This window comes from Arvicola amphibius, chromosome 2 (genome assembly GCF_903992535.2).
Source record: "Arvicola amphibius chromosome 2, mArvAmp1.2, whole genome shotgun sequence".
In the NCBI taxonomy this organism is placed as follows: domain Eukaryota; kingdom Metazoa; phylum Chordata; class Mammalia; order Rodentia; family Cricetidae; genus Arvicola; species Arvicola amphibius.
Genome location: NC_052048.2, coordinates 19,318,863 through 19,339,902, shown reverse-complemented (window position 1 = coordinate 19,339,902; position 21,040 = coordinate 19,318,863). Strand labels below are relative to the sequence as shown.

Below are 21,040 nucleotides of genomic sequence, written 5' to 3'. Positions count from 1 at the left end.
TGAGAGAAAGAGAGTAATGAGGAGTGAGAAAAGGGGAAGAAGAGGAGGATGCCAGGGGCCAGCCACACAACCAGACACAGATTAAGAAAAAAAATTAAGAACCTTACTCGTGTTAGTCACAGTAATATTTCCTAAGAAAATAAGAATTTTTTATTCATCATAGGTTTTCAATGAATACATGTTGACTTAATGTATAAACATATTTATACTTTATATGTCTATAAATATCAAAGAAAAGATACTTTAAAATATCAGTAACAGTTAGATACTTTAAAATATCAGTAACAGTTACTATTCTTCAGTTGATAATTCTCTTTTTTCTCATTTTTAGGCTGGCATACAAAATAGTGGACTTCATGAAGCCTCCATACATAGGTGTCATTACACTTTATTCTCCCTTATTACTTTTCCTACTTCACTCTGTAGAATCCGCCACTAACTTAAGCTTGGTGTCACATACTTGTAACCTCAGCAACTGACAGACTGAGGTGAGAGGAATGCAATTTCAAGACCAGCCTGGGCTACACATTGAGAGACACTTCTAAAAAAAATCATTTATCTATACCTGATATAAAGATAAATGATAATGCTCCAAAAGCAATAACATATAATCTCCTCTGTTGTCACGTGAACTCCGTAGTCTGGTCCAGTTAATGGCATTGTATGGTTCAGTCTATAACCCTGAAAAGGAAGAACATTCTGTCTTTCCATGTATTCTAAGTTCAATGTCCAGCACAGTGTTTGGAGCCAGACAGGAAAACAATCATCCTGCTCCTAGAAGTCATCATGCTGAATTCTCAACAATTCCTGCTTCTATATGCATATTAATATTATAGCTGGGTGTCTCTAAACTGCCTGGGGAAGGTAGGTGGGATTGAAGAAAGAATACCAAACACTAGAAAGCATTTTATTTATATAATTTTTGTTTAACTTTTGTATTCTTAGTGGTAATATGTATGTAATTCATTTAGTTTTAACTTTTGTCTTACATTTAATTAAAAGTCATAACTGTGTCACGGTTTTCGAATATGGTGTGATGTTTGGGTATCCATGGACGATGTGGAGTGGGTTTTTCCTGCATATTTATTTTTGGGATTTGGCTGACCTGTACTTTGTCCTTCATCCTTCTGCTCACGGTGCATCTCCCGCACCCACCCATTGCAATCACTTTTTCAATATATCATTAACAGTCCATTGATCAGGCAGATGCTTGGTTTTCACTTCCTGTGCTCTTAATTTCATAGTAAAGAAGGATGTAGTGCCAGATAGCCCCCAGGAAGGTCTCTGGACTGTCCTAGTTGAGTCAACAGCAGCACCCCGGGAGCCTTTTGCCCTTTATGTAGGGATTTCATACACAGTTTTATTTAGAAGAAAGTAACTGAGCTTAAAATATTGGCAGAGATTCACTTGGTGTTCTTAGAGACAGGAGCAGGCATCGAATCACAGTGTAAATAAATCCCTGGTGCAGCTTCTAAATTCAGGATCCAGAGACACAGCGGGTGGTAGTATCCTTTCTGCACCTGCTGTAGAGAGACTGAGTGACTTTCAAGTGTTTCGGTTTCTGTGCTGGATTCCTCCTGCAAAAAAAATATCTATCAAGATCCTTGTACGCTGAAAAAAAGAGAGAAAACTGATGAACGAGAGTAGATTGCCTATGAAATGTGGTCTAAGCCAGGCTGAAAGGAATAAACCAAAATGTTTAGCAAAATCTCACAGCAACAGTTAAAGTGATGGCTCCATCTACAGCCTTGTTTTAGGAATTTCAAGCCAAAATAGAAACTAAACCTCATCAGCTATGGGAGTGGTGGTGGTGGTGGAAGGGGGCGGGGAGAGTAAAGTTGCAGAATTTAAGCATGTAGAACCGGAATTGGGGTGAACGGCTGCTGTTTCCTCTTCACAGTCATGGGTTTTAGAAGGTTTTGTTTGTTTTAGACGTATGTGGCTTTCTTTGCCATACCTGTGTATGCCTATTTTATTTCTAATTTTTAATCTCTGCTATCAATTTACAAGTTTTGATGCTGAAAAATATTTGTCTGTAATTGTCTTATTTATTATCAGTTCCAAAGATCTAAAGTAATTATTTCCCTTTGTTAATTGAATACAATTATATCAATGTAGTTATTTTAAATTATTTCTCTTCCTCAGCACTAGTTCTGAGAAACATGGAAATAGTCTCTGTGTATCTCTATTGCTGTCTACACTGTTCATGTTATAGAAGGTTCTCTTTAGAATTAATTCTCACTAAACAATCATTTGGTGAGTGAGTGAATGAATAAATTAACTACGAATGAAAGAATTCTGATCCATATTTTTTTTCAAGGCTGATTTGAATAAAAGAAAAGCAAAATATTTGATACAATTACTTTGTTATCTAAGTTACTGAAATATATAGTCAGATTTTGTTTGTTTTGCTTTTCAGGCAGGGTCTTGCTATACAGCCTTGGCTGTCCTCACTGTATAGACCATGACACTGGTACTCACTGTATAGACCATGACAGATTCAAGCTCACAGTTTTCCAGCCTCTCCATCCCAAATGCTATTTCTGTTGTTGAGACAGGGTCTTACACTGTAGCCCAATATTCTAGTCTTCTTTCTGTTGCTATTAGGGTGGCTTAGCAGAGGAAAGGGTTTATTTGGTTTAGAGTTTCAGGCTACTGTCCATCACTGATTTGGAGTTAAGGCAGAAAATTAGGCAACTAGTCATATCTCAGCTATAGATGGGCAGAGAGAAACAAATGCATCTTGCTGTCTGTTTGCTTACTAGCTTTCTTATGCAGTTCAGGAGCCCATGCCTAGGGAAGGTGCTGCCCACTGTGGGCTGAGCCCTCCTACAAGCTGCCTTGCTAGGCCAATCTGATCTAGCAATTCCTCAGCAAAATTTTTCTTCCCAAATAACTTTTGGATATGTCAAATTGACAGTTCAAACTAGCCAGGACACACGGACACGTAGCCCAGGTTAGCCTTGAACTCAGAGCTCTCATGCTGCTTCTTCGTCCAGAATTTAGACATTGGAGGTATGTGTTCCCATATGGTGCTCCAGGCAGGGCTTTAAAATCACATATTAAGCATTCTGTATAATTTCTAAAACATAATAATGATTTTTTTTTAAATTAAAACCATTTAACTTTGAAAATGAAGCCAAGCGAGATAGTGCTTTAGGTGCAATCTTAACAAACAGCTTAGCAAAATCAGATGATTTGACACATATGACTATATTGAGATAGATTCCTGTTGCCAGTGTTATGGGATGTTTTATTGGGGCTTAAATTATTCATAGAGCTATTGATTTGCTTATTCTGTCAATGTTAAATTATAAATGAACTGCAGGGAGTGCTCATAATGAGGCTAGACAACTTAGGCAGTGCTGAGGCATGCAGCTGTTGGCTGAACCTTAACACAGACCATTAAGTTTCAATATGTTATAACCAAAGGCAGCTTAATAACTGTAGAAGCCCAGATTACTCCAAGCCCACACACAAGTCAATGGATAACAAAACTGCATCATTCCTTACAAGCCAAACCCTCACTCCACTCTCATTTTTTTTTTCCTTACTTGTTCCAGGAAAACCGGAACGCTGTCAGTTTTGTGGTTGACGACGTCATCCACTTCTTAATACTTTGCCCCTCATGGGGTGACGCTGACATGAAGGGGAAAGTTTGAGAGGATTTACAACGTAGGTTCGGGTACAAAGATAGTGCCTTTGAGAAGCAGTGAGGTGACTCAACTGCCGAGTCTGATGACCTGAATTTCATTCTAGAGAGGAAGAGGAGGACAGACTCCCACAGGTTGTCTTCAGACCTCCATGTGTGCTGCGGCACGTGCCCACACAGAACCAAAAATGCAGAGAAAGTAAATAAAGCTAATTTAAAAAAATAAGTAGCCTTATACTAAAATATAGACATTCAATACTTTATTTTTATTTAATATGGTTTGTTGAGACAGAGTCTGACTCTGTAGCCCAGGCTGGCCTAGAATTCATTAGGTAGTCCAAGCTGTCGGTAAATTCACAGCAATCATTCTCCCTCAGCCTCCCAAGAATAGCTTCAAGATTAAAATGTACAATGTATTCAACTTACTTGAAAGTTATGAAAATAAACTAGTGGTAGATCCAGGAAAGTGCATTTGTTCTGCTCATGTTACTAGCCAGAGCAACTCAGCTTTGCTGGGTGAAATCCTCTGAGGCAATTCAGTCTTTGAAGACATGCGTACTTGTATACCATCTGTTCCTCTATTGAGCCAAATGTCCTGTAAAGTCCTAAGAAATCCCAGCGTAAGCTACAATAAAAAATAAGCGATGCTTCCCATTAGTGTGTGCGTGCGTGTGTGTGTGTGTGTGTGTGTGTGCGTGCACTGTGTAAGATAGCATACACTGCAATACAAGACTCCAAAATAACATTTATACATAGTGCTAAGCCCAAGTAAATATCTTTAGGTTATTTGCTCACCATGCATAAAAGTTTCAGAATCTCCTAAAAAAAAGAACATCTGTAGGATGCTATAAAGACAAAACCAGCAAAGAAATAGTAGAGAGAGCTGAGATCTCTTGAACTCATCAAATTCTAGGCACTAAAAGCACTCCATAAACTTTAGAGATTCTCAGATAGCTATGAGGTAGCAAGGGATGTTAGTCTTGTTTTTCACCTGAAGAAGTGAAAGCATCACGATGGTCAGTAAGTTCCCTTTATAACTGAGGAAGTCAGCAGCTGAATCTGAACTCAGGCTGACGTCAGAGCCAGTGCTAAGCCAGCATGCTCTTTTTACTTTTTCATTAAAGAAATAAATGAGGAAACAACAACAAATTTGCACCAGCAGTCTGCAAACATTCTCTGAAAAAGGATAAATGTTTAAAAAGTTGCAAGCTGCTTACACTCCACCAAGTATGTGTTTTTAGTTCCACTTTAAAAATGTAAAAGAAGAATCTCAACCCTGGGGCATAAACGGGCCACAGGGAAAGAACTGTAGCTGAAACCTGATTTAAATAATCTTAAGAACAGGAGCAAAGCCAAGAATTGGGATCAGTATTCAGTGTATGAACTGAGAGAGAAAGCCAGGATATCCTAGATCAGAGAAACCACTTCAGAAAAGAGGCTCTAGCAATGATTGGAAAGGGTCTATGAAGATTGTGTGAACAGCAGTGAGGATTTATATGGCAGCAGCGTGGCTCCCGAAGATAGCTCCATCATTAGCTTTGGAACAGTAACTGCACCAGACAGTTAAGAAATTCATCCATCAGTCTTAGACGCTAGTTTATTTTTTCAGCTTATTTATGTTTTCAACTGGATACATTTGTTCAGTGCTCACTCCCCAACATAAATATATATTTACCTTGGACTTCTGCCAAAAGTCAGGATGGCGCGGTGAGTATTGTGTATGCCTTCCATTCAAAACGAAAATAGACACAGTACATGGAGTAGGCATTTTCAAAACGGTGAATAGCAAGGTAGGATGAACAGTAAGAAAGATGGAAAAGAAACAAAGTAGGCTCTGTGATTATACAACTTAGAAGGCTTAGAATGTGGCCAGGTCACCGAGAGGGCAGGACTGTAAGATGATTTTGTGAAACTCCCTGAACTCAGGGCTTTGGAGACACAAAGACACCAAAAGTTCCCAGGCTAGTACGAGAGAAGGAAGAACACAAAGGCTGAGAGATCTGTGCAGGACCAGCATAGTTCATTAGTAATACAGACCAAGGTCAAGGAAGGGGAAGGAAGGAAAGGGAAAAGAGAAGATAAAGGGAAGGGGGAGAGGAGTGAGGAAGGGAGGGAGAAAACAGAGGGAGCTAATGGTCTGTCAATCTTCACAGTCACTGTAGAAATGCAAGTACCAACATCTGGAAACCTAGGGGATCCCTTTCTACCTTTTTTTCCTTTTGGCTTGGACTCACTACTATCCCCTTCCCAGACTTGGTGCTCTCAGGCACCTCACTAGGGATTGTGACCATGGTCTAAGTGAGCTTGAATCCAAACTGAGTTGTATAGTGCTAGCACCCTGTTACTGCTGTTTTGTTCTGTTTTTGTTTTTTGCATGCTTGATCTTTTGGTTTTGTCTTATCATTCCCCAGTAAAGAAGTAATCTTAGGAGGGGGTGGCAATGGTAAATTATTTGTCACAAAAACTGTATCAGTGAAGGCTGGGTGGTAGCTATGGGGGTAAAGTGTTTCTATGAAAACCTAGGGAATTGAGTTTGGATCCCCAGCAGATGTCACTGGCCTGTAACTCCAGTATAGGAGGGCAGAAGCAAGAGGATCCCTGGAGCCTCCCCGGGGCAGGCAGTCTAGATAAAACTGAAGGTCCATGTCCAATGGGAGAACCTTTCCAAGAGTAAGAAAGGGAAGTGAATGAAGAGTCTCACCATCAGGTCTGCATCCTCCTGCATCTGCACGGGTGAGTACCTCCTGCTCTCAACATAGACACAAACACACATGCACACACACACACACACACACACACACACATCCATACACACAGACACACACACACACACCATGCTTATAATGAATAATAGAAAAAAAATCTTTAGAAAATATACCACATGATGAAAAACTTTATCTTGAGATAAAAATGAATAGCACAGAAAATGACTGCCAGAGTTGAGATCCCCAGCACTTGTGTAAAGACTAGGTGTGCTAGCATGTGCCTGTAACTGGCTGTGGCAGGGTAGGGAGCAGAGATAAGAGTATATCTAGGTTTTATGGCCTGCCAACTTAATCTGTAAACTCTATGTTCAGCTAGAGACTCTGTCTCATGAACTAGAGAGTGTCTCTGTGGGCATCTGAATGTACCAGCATACCCACACAACATGCATCTACTCACACAAACAAATGTATAATGCACACACTCACACAGACAGACGGACAGACACATAACACACACACACAAGTATACATGTACTCACATGTACACATACAGAAACACACAAATTATTATAAAATAAAACTATTTAAGAAGTAACTTACTTCTTAAATTGACAAAAACCATTTAGGAAAAACCATATAGTTGACACCATGCTTAAGGTTTAGTGACCTAAGGTGAAGGTCAAAATGTAGATGTTTGTGAAAGCATGAAGTACTGAGTATGTTTATTACCTGTGCTGAAATTCCAGCAGCATATGAAGGAAAGTTTTGAGAACAATGGAACGAGTTTACCAAGGCCTCAGAGTACACTAATATAAATTCCATTGCTTTCGAACACTAACAACAAATACTTATAAATCAAAATTGTACGTGACAATTTTACCTACAGTAATTTGAGAAGTATAAAATACATAATGGCAGTCTATAATGTGCAAAAATCTGTACAGAAAATACAAAACATTGTCCAGAGAGCTCAAAGAATGTGTAGAATGTGTGGATACACGTGCTTTGTTTGGATATCAATGTTCTTTTTATTTCACTTATTTTATTTTATTTTGAGATAGGATCTCACTTTGCAGTCCTGAATGGCCTTAGATTCATAGTGATTGAGTTACTTGCTTCAGCCTACAAGTGCTGGATTAAAAGGTGTATATCACCATGTCTGGCTATGAATTAGCTATTTTAAGGTTTTAGCTCTCCTAAAATTATAGATTCAAAAAACCAAAAAAGTTTTTATGGAGTTGATGAACCAGTTCAAAACTGAATATGGAAATACAGTAGCACAAATCAGCTGGAACTGTTTTGGATAAGAATATAGTTCAAATTTCATCACTGCATGATTTCAAAGTTTATTATGAAAGTATAGTATTCAAAACAGTGTAGAGGTCATGGTAGGAAAACACATGGAGAAGCCAGTGGGACAGAACATGTGAAAAGAGTAAAGCACTGTTAAGGGACAAAAGCAACCCTATATGTAAGCTGTTGAACCAATTGGATGTCCACATGCCAAACTAGGAAGTTTACTGCACAGCCTGCAAAGAATCCAAAATAGTCATAGACCTCAAGGTATAAAACCTGGAACCGAAAACTTTCTTGACCAAAAGGCATAAGAGAAAGTTTTATAGTGTTGAATTAGGCAGGGAGTATGTAGAAATAATGGCTGAAATATGAAAACTATGATGTATTATTAATAAAATCCCAGAGACAGATATTGGGGTTCAATCTGAAGACCAGAATAGCAAAGCAGCCAACCACTGACTCTTAACTCTACCTCAGTCTGAAAATGGTGATCCTGCCTCTAGAAATCCTCAGAATAAGACTGACAATGAAACCTGTCTCCTCCCATTTTAAATTTCTCTCCAGTGCTGGGATTAAAGTGATGCACCACTACTGCCCCGTTTCTATGGCAAATAATGTAGCTACAGGGATTAAAGATGTGTGCCACCACTGCCTCATCGGTATGGCAGTTGAGTGTGGATGCTTTACTCTCTGATCTTTGGGCAACCTTTACTTATTAAATTACAAATAAAATATCACTACGAAACAGACTTTATTAAAATTAAAAATGTCTGTTTTGCGACGTCTATTTCAAAAAACAACAAAAGACAGCCTGTAACTAAAAGAACAAATAAACAAACTGTGGTAGTTGAACATATTTGCCCCCATAAGCTTATAGTGAGTGGTACTACTAGGAGGTGTACCTTTGTTGGGGTAGGTTTGGCCGTGTTGGAGGAAGTGTGCCACTGTGCAGGCAGGCTTTGTTTAAGGTCCCATATATGCTCAAGCCATGCCTAGTGTCTTAAACCTTTTCCTGTTGCCTGCCAGTCAAGATGTAGCTCCTTCTCCACTCTCAGCTCCTTTTCCAACACTATGTCTGCCTGTTTGCAACCATGTCCTGCCATAATAATAACGAACTATACCTCTGAAACTATAAGCCACCTAATTGAATGCTTTCCTTTATAAGAGTTACTGTGTTCAGGGTGCCTCTTCCCAGAAATAGAAACCCTAACTAAGAAACGAACAAAATCTTTTGTTTCATATCAGGCTGTTTTTATTCTCAATATGTGAATACCTCAGATTAAAAACCCAAGAAAACAAAATTCTCAAAATATGTACCCAGTTATTTTATCATAGAAAATGTACAGCTAGTTAAATAATAACATGAAAATAAATACAAGATTATTTGCAACTTAAGAACTTCAAATTAAAACCACAACTATACATGGTGGTATGCCTATAAGAGTAGCTAAAAGGCTGGAGACATGCCTCAGGAGGAAAGAAAGCTGACTGTGCTTCCAGAGGACCTGGACACAGTTCCCATGACCATGAGGATGGCTCACAATCATCAGTTACTCCAGTTCTCGAAGATACAGTGCCCCCTTCTGACCTCCTCTGGTGGCAGGCATGCATGTGGTTCATAAACATACATGCAAGGAAAGAACTATTACAGACAAAATAAAATCTAAAAATTAAAATTTTCAAGCAGATTGGTTAAAGTGATGATATTGACCATACTGAGTTATGGTGCAGACGAAAAGGAACTGGTTCACTTCTACACTCCTGGTGGGAATGTGAAGTGCCTTAACTTTGGAAAGATGTTCAGCAGTTTCTCAAATCACTAACCATTTATCTATGTACTGCATGAACTGAACATGACACTTGTGGGTGCTTATGTGAGAAATCAGATCCTGGGTTTACACAAAGACTTGCTCATGGACATTCGTAGTAGCTTTATTAGTAAGGGAACCCAACCTTAAACAACCCAGATGACATCAACAAGCACAAAGATAAACAATGAACAGTATGTACCCATAGTGGAATGCTCAACATTGGAAATAAATGAGAAACTGATGAAAACACTGAGATGGAAATATATGCCTACCAAAATAATAGCATCAAGTGAATAAAAAACCTGGACCAAAAACACATAACAGGTAATTCCATTCACATAAACTGTACGAGTTATGGGTGGCAGTGTACTCCTTTAATCTTAGCCCTTGGGAGTCAGAGGCAGGAGAAACTCTGAGTCAGAGATCATCCTGGTCTACATAGTGAGTTCCAGGCCAGCCAGAGCTACATAGTGAGACCCTGACATTAAAATAAACTCTATGAAATGCAAGCTGAAAACAGATCAGTGTTTGCTTTAGGGAGGAGGCATTGGGAAGTGACAGATATGTTCATCACCTTGGCTCTGGTGATATGATCACCACAGTTTATGTTATTTACAAATTCAGTTTAGTGTAAGTTCATTACACAGCAAAGCTGCCAGTGAAAAATTATACGTCTCATCTTCCCAAGGATGCAGCCATCATATAAACACACACACACGCACACGCACATGCACACGTGCGCGCACACACACACACACACACACACACACACGATTGCTGGCCTAAAACAACGGAACGCTTTCATTGAAGTAGAAGGGTCTGTGAAGTGTGTGGAGAATGGAAGCTTTGAAAATAGAAGCTTTTAAGTTCATCTGTTCCAAAAGAACGCTTTTTATATCCAACTCATATTGCTCTAAGAACTTGTCCCAAAACTTAGTTTCTTCCATTTTGGTCATGTACGTTTCTGAATCATAGCATAGCGATCAAGGAGAAGTTGTCTACAAAGGATGTGTAATTTAAAAGGAAAAAAAAGAGTCTGGTTTTGCTTTGGGCCAACATATATCATTCTAACCAATACTATTTCACAGGGCTAAATTCACAATACTCTTGTTTGATAAAGAAAAGATGAAGAAATAACTTATGCAAGAACTTATCACAGCGACTGGAGAGGTAGTTCATGATTAAGAGCACTGGCTGTTCTTACAGAGGACACAAGTTCAATTCCTAGGACCTACATAATGTCTCACAACCATCTGTAAATTCCAGTTATAAGGGGACAGTATGCTCACTTCTGATCTCCAATGATATCAGGTACTCATGTGGCACACAGAAATACATGTAGACAAACCCCTACAAGCATAAAATAAAATTTAAAAATGCAAACATGTAAATGGTGCAGTTTGGAGATGGACCACAGTTACAAAGATCGAGCTGGGGTTTCGACAGGGACATAAGTCCCTGCTTGTAGTGTTGCTTTTCCTCTGTTCTATTTCTTTGCATGCTGCTTCTCAGACACACTTTCCTCTTGAGCCTTCTGAATGCACTTTAGCAGGGTCTCTATATTCTGCCTTCCATGCAGCTCCAAAAGTCACTCTGAGGTATAGGACACTGATTTTTCAGGTCAAGCAGGAGTCATCATTTAAAACAGGAAAGGGATGAAGGATTGCAAGTTGACTGGGAGGCTTTGAAAGAGCAAAGCTGTGGATAAACAATTGAACTCACAACGTTTGAAACAAAGATGTCAACCAACTGGATCCCCAGTCTTGGCTTCTGGTCCTTGCCTCTGCTGAGGTAAACTGAAGGTAGTAGCTTGCTGACAGCTGTCAGGGAAATCATGATTTGCATTCAAGTAAGCAAGAATAGCTTAAATTTCATAACAACAGTCCAAGGTCTTCTCCTGTTCTTCCATGATCTTTAAATTCAGTGCATTAGCAATAGCTTTGCCTGCTTCTGGCAAATGCTGAATGCAGTTAATATGCAGTTGTCAGCAAAAACAGCTCCCTCTTGCATATACACACAGGTGCCTGATGGATGCGTCTGGGCAGGAATCCCCCTGATCTTAAATCTGCAGGTGGGGAGAAAAGGGGGGGAAATGACATATAGCATCATTGTGTTAGAAACCAATCCTGTCTCAGAGTTTGAAATCAGCAATAATGTGAGAGGAAATGCCAGCAAAGGTCTGAAGGGGAAAATAGCAAATCCTCTTGGAACTTTCATTGATTCCCTACTCTTCATTCTGACAGGAAGAGTACATATGTCGCATGTGACAGTGGCTTCAAAACAGGTCTAGTCAGGAATAGAACACTCACAATGTGCACCAAGAGGAAAAATGGACTTACAGGTGAGGACGCAAAGGAGAACCATTCTCCCACAGCCAGGGTTCGTTTTGTTTCTTCCGGTGCAATCCCATCCAAAATGGCGAGGTGGAATGGGAAGTTGCTTGCGAGATGAAGTTCTGTGGAAAGATACAACTCTGACCTTAGATTCATCAAACTAATTATTAAAAAAATCTTCTGCATCCCTTGGTGGTTTAATGACAGTGTTTTCAGAAGCCTACTGAGACCACACATCCTATATGCCTAAGGCCAAGTATGCAATCAGACAGAAAAACAGCTATTTTCCCTCTTAAACAAGTGTTCCTCCCTGTCGTGGTTAGAATGAAAATGTCCCCAGAGACTCATAGAGAGTGGAAGTGGAGTTTTGTTGGAGTAGGTGTGGCTCTGTTGGAAGAAGTGTGTCACAAAGGGCGGACTTTGAAGTTTCAAAAGCTCAAGTCGGCCCAGTGTTACTCTCTACTTGCTGTTTGTGGATCTAGATGTAGAACTCTCAGCTCCTCTCCAGCACCATACTTGCCTGTGTGTCACCATGCTTCCTGCATGCTGATAATGAACTAAACCTCTGAAATGTGAGCCAGCTCCAATTAAATATTTGTCCTTCTAAAAGTTGCCATTTGCCGGGGGCCAGAGCCACAGCCATGATCATGGCATCCATGAAGGGCAATAAAATTCTAAGACACTTTCCCAGGAACCTAAGCCTGATCATCATCACCGCAAATGACTCACCAGATCATCTACGGTATTAATTTGTAGCATCTGAGCATCCAAAGACAGGCAAGTTTCTTGGCTCTTTGTCCAGTAAGATGACTCTGAAGAGAACAGGTAACAGGTTTCTTTATGCCATAACCAGTCTTCTGGGCAAGGACCTAGGAAGTATTAATAGAACAGATGATTTCTGAGTAAAAGCATTTCTTCAGTCCTTCCTTAGAATGATACCCACATTCTACAGATACCAGAATGGTCAGAATCTTTGTTTCCATTTTGTTAAATCATTTTTTACATTTTATTTTTCTTTTATGTGTATGGGTATTTTGCCTGCATGCATATATGTGCAACACATGTATGTAATACTCTCAGAGGCCAGAAAAAAAGCATCAAATCCACTAGAATTGGAGTAGCAAACAGTGATGAGATGCTATGTGGATGCAGAAAAACAAACCTAAGTTCTCTGAAAGACCTGTCAGTGCTCTTAAAAATTGAGCCAACTTTCCAATCCTTATTTCCCTTTATACATTTTTCTTTTATTGAATATATTTTTCATACAAGGTATTTTGATTATGATTTCCCCTCCTCCGACTTCTCCCACTTCCTCTTTCTGTCTTTTATGTTTATAAAGGAAGAAGAGGGTGCTTCAGAAGAAGTGCTAAAACATGCTGATTTTAGTAAACTGGGTTGACTTCCTATTTAGCATTTCATTATTTCTTCTTCTTCTTCTTCTTCTTCTTCTTCTTCTTCTTCTTCTTCTTCTTCTTCTTCTTTTTCTTCTTCTTCTTTTGAGGCAGAGTTTCTTTGTAGCTTTGGAGCATGTCTTGGAAACTAGTTCTCTTGGACCAGGTTGGCCTTGAACTCACAGAAATCTACCTGCCTCTGTCTCCTAAGGTGTGCACCACCATCACCCAGCTTTATTTCCCTTCTTAAGGAATAAATTTGTATGCAAGTTTGGAATTTGATATTTTTTTAAAATTTTTTGAAATTAGGAAAATAAGAGTTAAAGAAATGGATGTTTCTTTGGCCATTTTGTTATTACGAAGCTAGACATGCATTTAAAAAACTAGTTTCTGAAATGAGGTAAGTTTGCAGTCACCTGTGTTTGCATTTAAAGTACACATGTGATTTAGAGAGCTTCATCAGAACCATGCATCAGAACAGACTAGCCTGTTGAGAACCTTATAGTTAATTTAATTATAATAATTTAATATAATTTAATTATATATTTTATATAATAATTTAATATAATTTAATTATAGTTAATATTTCACATGCTTCGGCTAAGTAAAATGTTTAACTACAGTTAATTCTCTCTGTTTCTTTTTCTTTCTTTAAACATGTTCATGCTAGAAAATTTACTGTCATGTAGAAACTCACATTTGTTTGGACAAGTTTGATTCAGGTAGAATGTTGTATTGGTATAAAATGAGCATTCTCGATTTCAGTAAATAAGATTTTCTCAGCAGCAAATCTGCTAGGGAGTCCAGCAAACCCACCTCTGGGAGAAGCTAGTAGGCAAAGTTATCAACATCTGTGTGTTGACAGCTCCCGGATTATCAGCATGGTCACCACCAGCCTCACTGTGGTGGTGACACATAAGGAACTGCCTTTTGCTCTATAGTGTAACCAAAATGGGGGAAAGTCCTTACAAAAGTTAAACTATAATTTCAATTTTCATTGTAACACAAATACACCTGATAAATTTATACTAGAAAGCTTTACCAGAAAGGCAAATGTAGACCTAATAGAGTAGTTCTTGCCTTCAACTCCAGCATACAGGAGAATAAGGCAGGAAGAATTCCTTGAGTGTAAGGCGAATCTGGTCTAAATACTAAGTTCTAAGCCAATCTGGGCTACAGAGTGAGAATCTATATAGCACAACAAAAATGTGTACATAAAGGATAGAAGAGGAAGTTTTTGGAAAAATGAAAGCAGAAAGTAAAATAGAAAAGGCATGTATGAGTTTAAAGCAGAGTGTGAAACTTCCTTCATAATTTGTCTAACCCCATCACAGTAAGTAAATGTGAATTAATCAGGTTTTGTGGACTAAAGAAAAGGTCTAGACAACTTGCCTATATTATAACAAAATGGGAAAGGCATGCCTCTCTATGTGGTATTAAAATCAACTATATTTCTCTCTCTCTCTCTCTCTCTCTCTCTCTCTCTCTCTCTCTCTCTCTCTCTCTCTCTCTCTCTCTCTCTCTGTGTGTGTGTGTGTGTGTGTGTGTGTGTGTGTGTGTGTAACATCATATTGCATCTACCATTACATTTAAAGTTTAATAAATGTAGATATTATTTATCACATGCACAAACTGCTGGAAGTCCTTCAAATATGTAAACTCATTTAAGCTTTGTGAAACTCAGAGATTGACTCCACTAATGTCTTCATTTGACGATGAAGAAATCAGGGATTTGAAACTGATGTTGACCATGTATTTAATATCTGTGATAGAGCTCTTCATTACCTTGGTTGTCAACTTGTCTGGGTCTGAAATGAACTAAAAGCCAACCTGCCTGTGAAGGATTTTCTTGATCAGATTACCTGAAGTGGGACATCCCTAAATATGGGTGACCCTTTCCTGTGTCAGCACAGAGACAGAGAAAGAAGGACATTTTCCTTTGTGCCTGTGTGCATTTATTCTGCAGGAAAGTTCATTGATTCCATGGTGGCATTCGTTCCCTGGTATTATAACAAGCTTTTTCTAGCTTCAAAAATAGAGTGAAGCTCAGTAGCTTGTAGAAAAAAAATTCTTACCAATCCTAGTAATGAAAACCCAGAGTCAGATATTAGGGGGTGATAATTGAAAAATCAGAGAAGCAGAGCAGCCAGCCACTAGTTCTTACCTCTATGAAATCCTTAGACTGAATGGGGTATCCTGTCTCTACAAGTCCTCAGACTGAATGCCTTGAGCTCCTGTCTCCTCTGCCTTATATTTCTCTTTCTGCCCAGCCATATCACTCCTGTCTCCACCTTGAAGTGGGATTCCCCTTTGTATGCTATGAATATATTTTAATGCCAATGGTTAATAAAGAAGCTGCTTTGGCCTGTGGCAGGGCAGAATATAGGTAGGTGAGAAATCTCAACTGAATGCAGGGAGAAAGAAGGCAGAGTCAGAAAGATGCCTTGTACCTATTGAAGGAGAAAGACACCAGAATCTTACCAGTAAGCCATAACATTGTGACAATGCACAGATGAATAGAAATGGGTTAATTTAAGATACAAAAGTTATTTAGGAATATGCTTGAGCTGTTGGCCAAACAGTGTTGTAATTAATCTCATTTCTATATGATTATTCAGTTCTGGGCAGCCAGGAAACATAAGTGCAGTTTCTATTCACATAATCAAACCCCAACATTTGGCTAGAATATCCACATAAAGGCTAAAAAGGGGGGGCTTCTAGACCCACAAGAATGGGAGTCAATTGGAGCTTCTTGGTAGCTGAAGGTTTTAAACAGACTCAGTTTGTTGTTGGGGAGCAGAGGCACAGCTCCTTTAAGAGAAGGCTTCCTGACAGCTTTAGCAGCAAAAACTGTGTGGCTCCTTTAAGAAACAGCTTCCTGGTTCCTGTTTGTAACACAAATGGCTCTGGATCTTTCAGGAGGTCCTGTTACAAGCACTTGAATGGGGTTTGTGGGAAGCATGCTGCAAGTTATTTGGTGGAAGCATGAGCCAACTACTTCCCAGAGTTGGGGTGGTAAACATGGCTCCCAGAGCTGGTGGTAAAAGAACCTCTGTCAGGCTGGAAAGCTGAGCAGAGTAGAACCAACAACCAAAGCAGCTGCTCTGGTTCTAGCCATGCTTTCTTTACAGTTTACAACAATGATCAAAAAAGGATTACAGATATGCAATGAAGATAGATTTTTACAGAAATAAACCTCTGGAAGGGTCATAACATCCTCAGAAAATGTATGTAGGCCTAAGAAAAATAAAAAGGAAATGAGTATAGGCACCTATAGAAAGAAATAGTTTTAAATAATGAAACAAAGCTTTTAAAGAGACAGTAAAAATAATATAAAACAAATAAGCCACATAAAGATGGAATAGACACAGAAAGTCTTGATTATTTATATTATCATGCTTTCTTTGACTTTTTTGACTGTTAGTTAGATAACTGCTGAGAGATAATTGGTTATGGTGGCTGCAAAGCTAAACCAACACAAAGGTATCTTGACTTCAAAAATTGAGTCCATGGATATGTTACTTTGGAAAAGAGGTTCTACTTTTGTTTCCACAGAAGATGAGAACCTATGGAATCCTTCCAGGCTAATGTGGTTTGTACAGTTCCAGTTTCCCTTAGTTATGATAAAAGATAAATTAGATATAAAATATTAGACACAAAAAATACTGTATCTGTAATTATTGCTTGATACCTGATTTGTTATATATAATTTTATTATGTTAAAGTTAAAACCTTTCTTTGTATTTAGACAGTAAAGGGGAGTTGGTGTGGAATTCTCGTTTGTACGCTTTGATTATATTTTATTACCATTGGTTAATAAAGAATCTGCTTTGGACTATAGCAGGGCAGAATATAGGTAGGTGGGAAACCTAAACTGAATGCAGGGAGAAAGAAGGCAAAGTCAGGCAGACGCTGAAGAAGAAAGATGTCAGAACCTTACTTGTAAACCAAAAGCCTTGTGGCAATACACAGATTAATAGAAATTGGTTAATTTAAGATATAAGAGCTAGCTAGGAGTATTACTGTTGGTCAAACAGTGTTGTAATTAATATAGTTTCTGTGTGATTATTTGGGTCTGTACAACTGAGAAACATAAGCAAGGTCTCAATTTACACTACCTCCCTTGTGGTGTTGGGATTAAAGTTGTGTGGCTCCCAAATACTGGGAATAAAGGTATGATCCACCACTGTTTGGCTCTGTTTCACTTTGGGACTCGAACAATTTAATGTAGCCCAGTGTGACCTTGAAGTCACAGAGATCCATCTGCCTGGTCTCTATGGCTAACTAGTGGCTCACTCTGCACCCTGATCTTCAGGCAAGCTTTATTTATTATAGCACGAACAAAATAGTACCACCATGAATACTCCAGGCCTTCACTGCCAGACAGCAACAGTTAAGACATCCAGCCTCACAGACCAAACAGCTGCCAAATTCTCCACCCACCCAGTGAGAGATAACCATTATTTGTTCCCCAGACATATTATGCAAACCAATCTAAAAAATCTGTTCTTAGTAAATACTCATCCTGATGGTCCTGTTCCTCTTGAGAACCTATTACAGCCACAGTAGCCCACACCCTTTCAAACTTCTCCGAGGATGAACTAATTGAGGAAATAGTCTGCTGTGAGCCCAGGTTTGGGGACCTACATGGAACCTGCCATTTTATCAATCTATTTGCATTTGCATAGTTGCTAAAAAAAAAAAAACAAGCATCAATTCTGATGCAAAATGCAGAGATCTATCTTTTTGAAGACTCTGCTTCTCCTAATCTTCTAAGCAAATCATTCTATTGATCTGTTTGTAAGACAGAAAGAAGCTGCCTCAAATTTGAGAAAAGTAGCATCACTTTTTTCACTTGAGATTTCAGTACTACAGTATTTTCTTTCTTTTTTTTCTGAGACTGAGAAAGTTTATTGCAAGGAATTAGACATTTTCAAGAGACTCTCCTTGAAGCAATATGAGTAAGGCAGACATTCATCTGGATTCATCATCAGAAAGACATTCATCATCTTTACTAAATTGGTCCTATCTAACATTTTAAAAAATGGAACAAAAGGCCTAAAATATATGCCAGAAAAAAAGCATGTGAGTTCTGTGTCTAATTCATTGTTTATGACTGGCATCTCTAAGAGAAGATTCTTCATTGTCCTTATATAGATTGAATTCCATACAGTTTAAAGTTGATAAATGCAAAACTGTTTCATGGCTGTATCTGTTGTTTGGGATTTTGACTGTCTGAATATGTAAACACTCCCTTCTTTGATATTTAAGCCTCCTTCCCTTGAACCTGGTTTGAAGAGTTGCATCCCTTATTTTATTGAAAGGTACCTCCCTAAAAGGTTTAAATATATATTTGACATTTGTCAACAGCCAGTTTGTTTAAAACTTTCTGCTTATTTTTGACAAGTTAAATGACTCCTTTCATACTAAAAGGACTGAAAGAATTTATTTGTTTGTTTGATATGTTCACATAGCCCTGGTAGGAACTCATTATGTACACAGTGCTGGTCTTGAACTCAGAGATCTGCCTGCCTCTCTCTCCCCAATGTTAGGATTAAAGTCATGTTCTACCATACTGGGCCTGAAAATGAAGAGGTGGCTATCTATTATATTATTATATAATCTTTACTTAACAAAACTGCACAATTGAACTGTTAGTCACATAAGCAAAAAGGTAGGGAAGTGTGCTTTTGAATGGCACTTAAGTTCTAATCCTGAAAAGAGCATCCTCATTCATGCACTCCCCAAGAAACAGTTGTCTGACTCTGCATGCCTAACTCCGCAGTTAGAAGCACATACCTCGCTTGATTACAGAGTGCAAAAAACTCAATAATGTAGAAAGCTTTTGTACTAGCACAAAACTTGACAGCATAATCTGTTCATTGTCTGCTTCCTAGATTCCGAATCCTTTTAGACAGATGGAAGCATTTCAATTCCTGTATAAACTCATTTTCTGGACCTCTTACTTTTGCTTAACCTGACGTACCTACCTAAACCTTCCAAGTCAAATGACTTCCATGGATTGTACTTAAACAGATGTAGTGCTCATTTAAAAAATGGTGTACCAGAATGAAGGTAACATGAGAGCTGGTATAAAGAATTGCAATGAAGCCGGGCGGTGGTGGCGCATGCCTTTAATCCCAGCACTCGGGAGGCAGAGGCAGGCGGATCTCTGAGTTGGAGGCCAGCCTGGTCTACAAGAGCTAGTTCCAGGATAGGCTCTAGAAACTACAGGGAAAGTCTGTCTCGAAAAACCAAAAAAAAAAAAAAAAAAAAAAAAAAAAAAAGAATTGCAATGACAGGAAGACTCTCAATGACAGGGAAGCCAATGACTAAGATGCATTCGGATGGAAATAATAATACATCTCTGGCAAAGACAATGATGGGACAGGATGGCAAACAAATTTCAAAGCTAAAATTGAAGAGAAAAAAGGAAGAAAAGAAGGAGGGCTTCATCAGATTAGATGTTTACAAGACTTAACACAGACTAGCGTAGAAATGGCACTGACAGAGAGCTTGTGTAGGGCATTCTGAAGGCATGACCTATACGTGGGGTGCTAGCTGTGTGAAACCTATTTAAGACTGAGCAGAACATCCACCACTACCCCTCCTCACTGCCTCTGTCCTGTACCTGAAAAGTTTTCAGCTCTCTGCAGGGCTTCTTGGAGGTTCACGTTCTGTTGCAGAAGTTCTTCCTGCTCTTTGGATTTCTCCTTCAGCTCCCAAGTAAGGGTATCTATAGTTTCCTTGAGTTTCTTCTCTGAAGCATTCGCTGCTTGCTGCTGGGCTAAGAGCTGTCCCTCCAGGATATGTTCTTGGTGAGTAAGGTTTGCTTGGTATTGCTTTAGGAGATCAGATACCTGGAGTACTAAACCACAGAGAATTAAAACTCAGCCTGCCCTCTCTATTACAAATGCTGTTACCGAATACCCAGAACATTAAAACACAGACTTAAATAACCTATCTTGACAGCATGAAAGTGTTGACAGAAATGCTTTATGAATTTGAACAGCAATGGAGGAATAAATGTACTTGATAGGCTGCTGCAGCATAGGGCTCAAAAGAAAATCCACAGTGTTAGCACGTACTAGACATTTTTGAGGGATTAGCTAAAAAGACAGTCACAAGTCTCTTGATGGTTGCTTTCAGACCTTTCCTTTATTCTTCTTTTACATCTCTACTTTTTGTTTTCCTGGTGACTTTCTTCTCTCCTTCTTGAAACTTTCCTTCTAACTCTTTTTCTTGATATTTCCTTTCTAGTTCCTTTTAACTCTACCATTCTTGATGTTGCACTTCTAACTCTCAATCTTGATGTCTTCCTTCTAGCCCACTTTAACTCTATCTTTATTCTTTTTCTTTTAACTTAAATATTGCAACAAAATCTTACAAACTAATATAAATATAAATTTTATATATAAAAATTACCATGTGCTTGCATCATGTTTTTCAAGTGAATGGATACAAGTAAAAATAGCATGTTTTCCACATCCCTTACAAGAGTAAACATTTTATATATAACAGGAGAAAAGCAAATTATCCAAGAATCCACTTACATTCATACCCAGTCAACTTCCTATAGATTACCATTTAGGCAAGCAAGATATTCTCTGTCAGGTCCTTACTGGCAGGCTGCAGTTTTGCAGTTAAAAAGAAAGGACCAGTTACTTTATTACTTATCTTGAAAGGTAATCTTTTTTAAATATTTATTTATTTATTTATTATGTATACAAAATTCTGTCTGTGTATATGCCTTCAGGCCAGAAGAGGGCACCAGACTCCATTACAGATGGTTGTGAGCCACCATGTGGTTGCTGGGAATTGAACTCAGGACCTTTGGAAGAGCAGGCCATGC

General features: G+C 38.7%; 1 protein-coding gene across 1 annotated transcript in view; it reads right to left on the bottom strand.

Moving 5' to 3' along the window:
- Positions 1–11,066: 11,066 nt before the first annotated feature.
- The window catches only part of Olr1 (oxidized low density lipoprotein receptor 1), an 18,744-nt gene continuing 8,770 nt past the window's right edge, over positions 11,067–21,040 (bottom strand). The window contains exons 4-7 of the mRNA XM_038320753.1: positions 19,820–20,056; positions 12,527–12,666; positions 11,804–11,919; positions 11,067–11,529 (exon numbers count right to left, since the gene is read on the bottom strand). Coding sequence (XP_038176681.1) covers positions 11,385–11,529; positions 11,804–11,919; positions 12,527–12,666; positions 19,820–20,056 — 638 coding nt within the window. The 3' untranslated portion in view covers positions 11,067–11,384. The remainder of the gene's footprint in view (positions 11,530–11,803; positions 11,920–12,526; positions 12,667–19,819; positions 20,057–21,040) is intronic.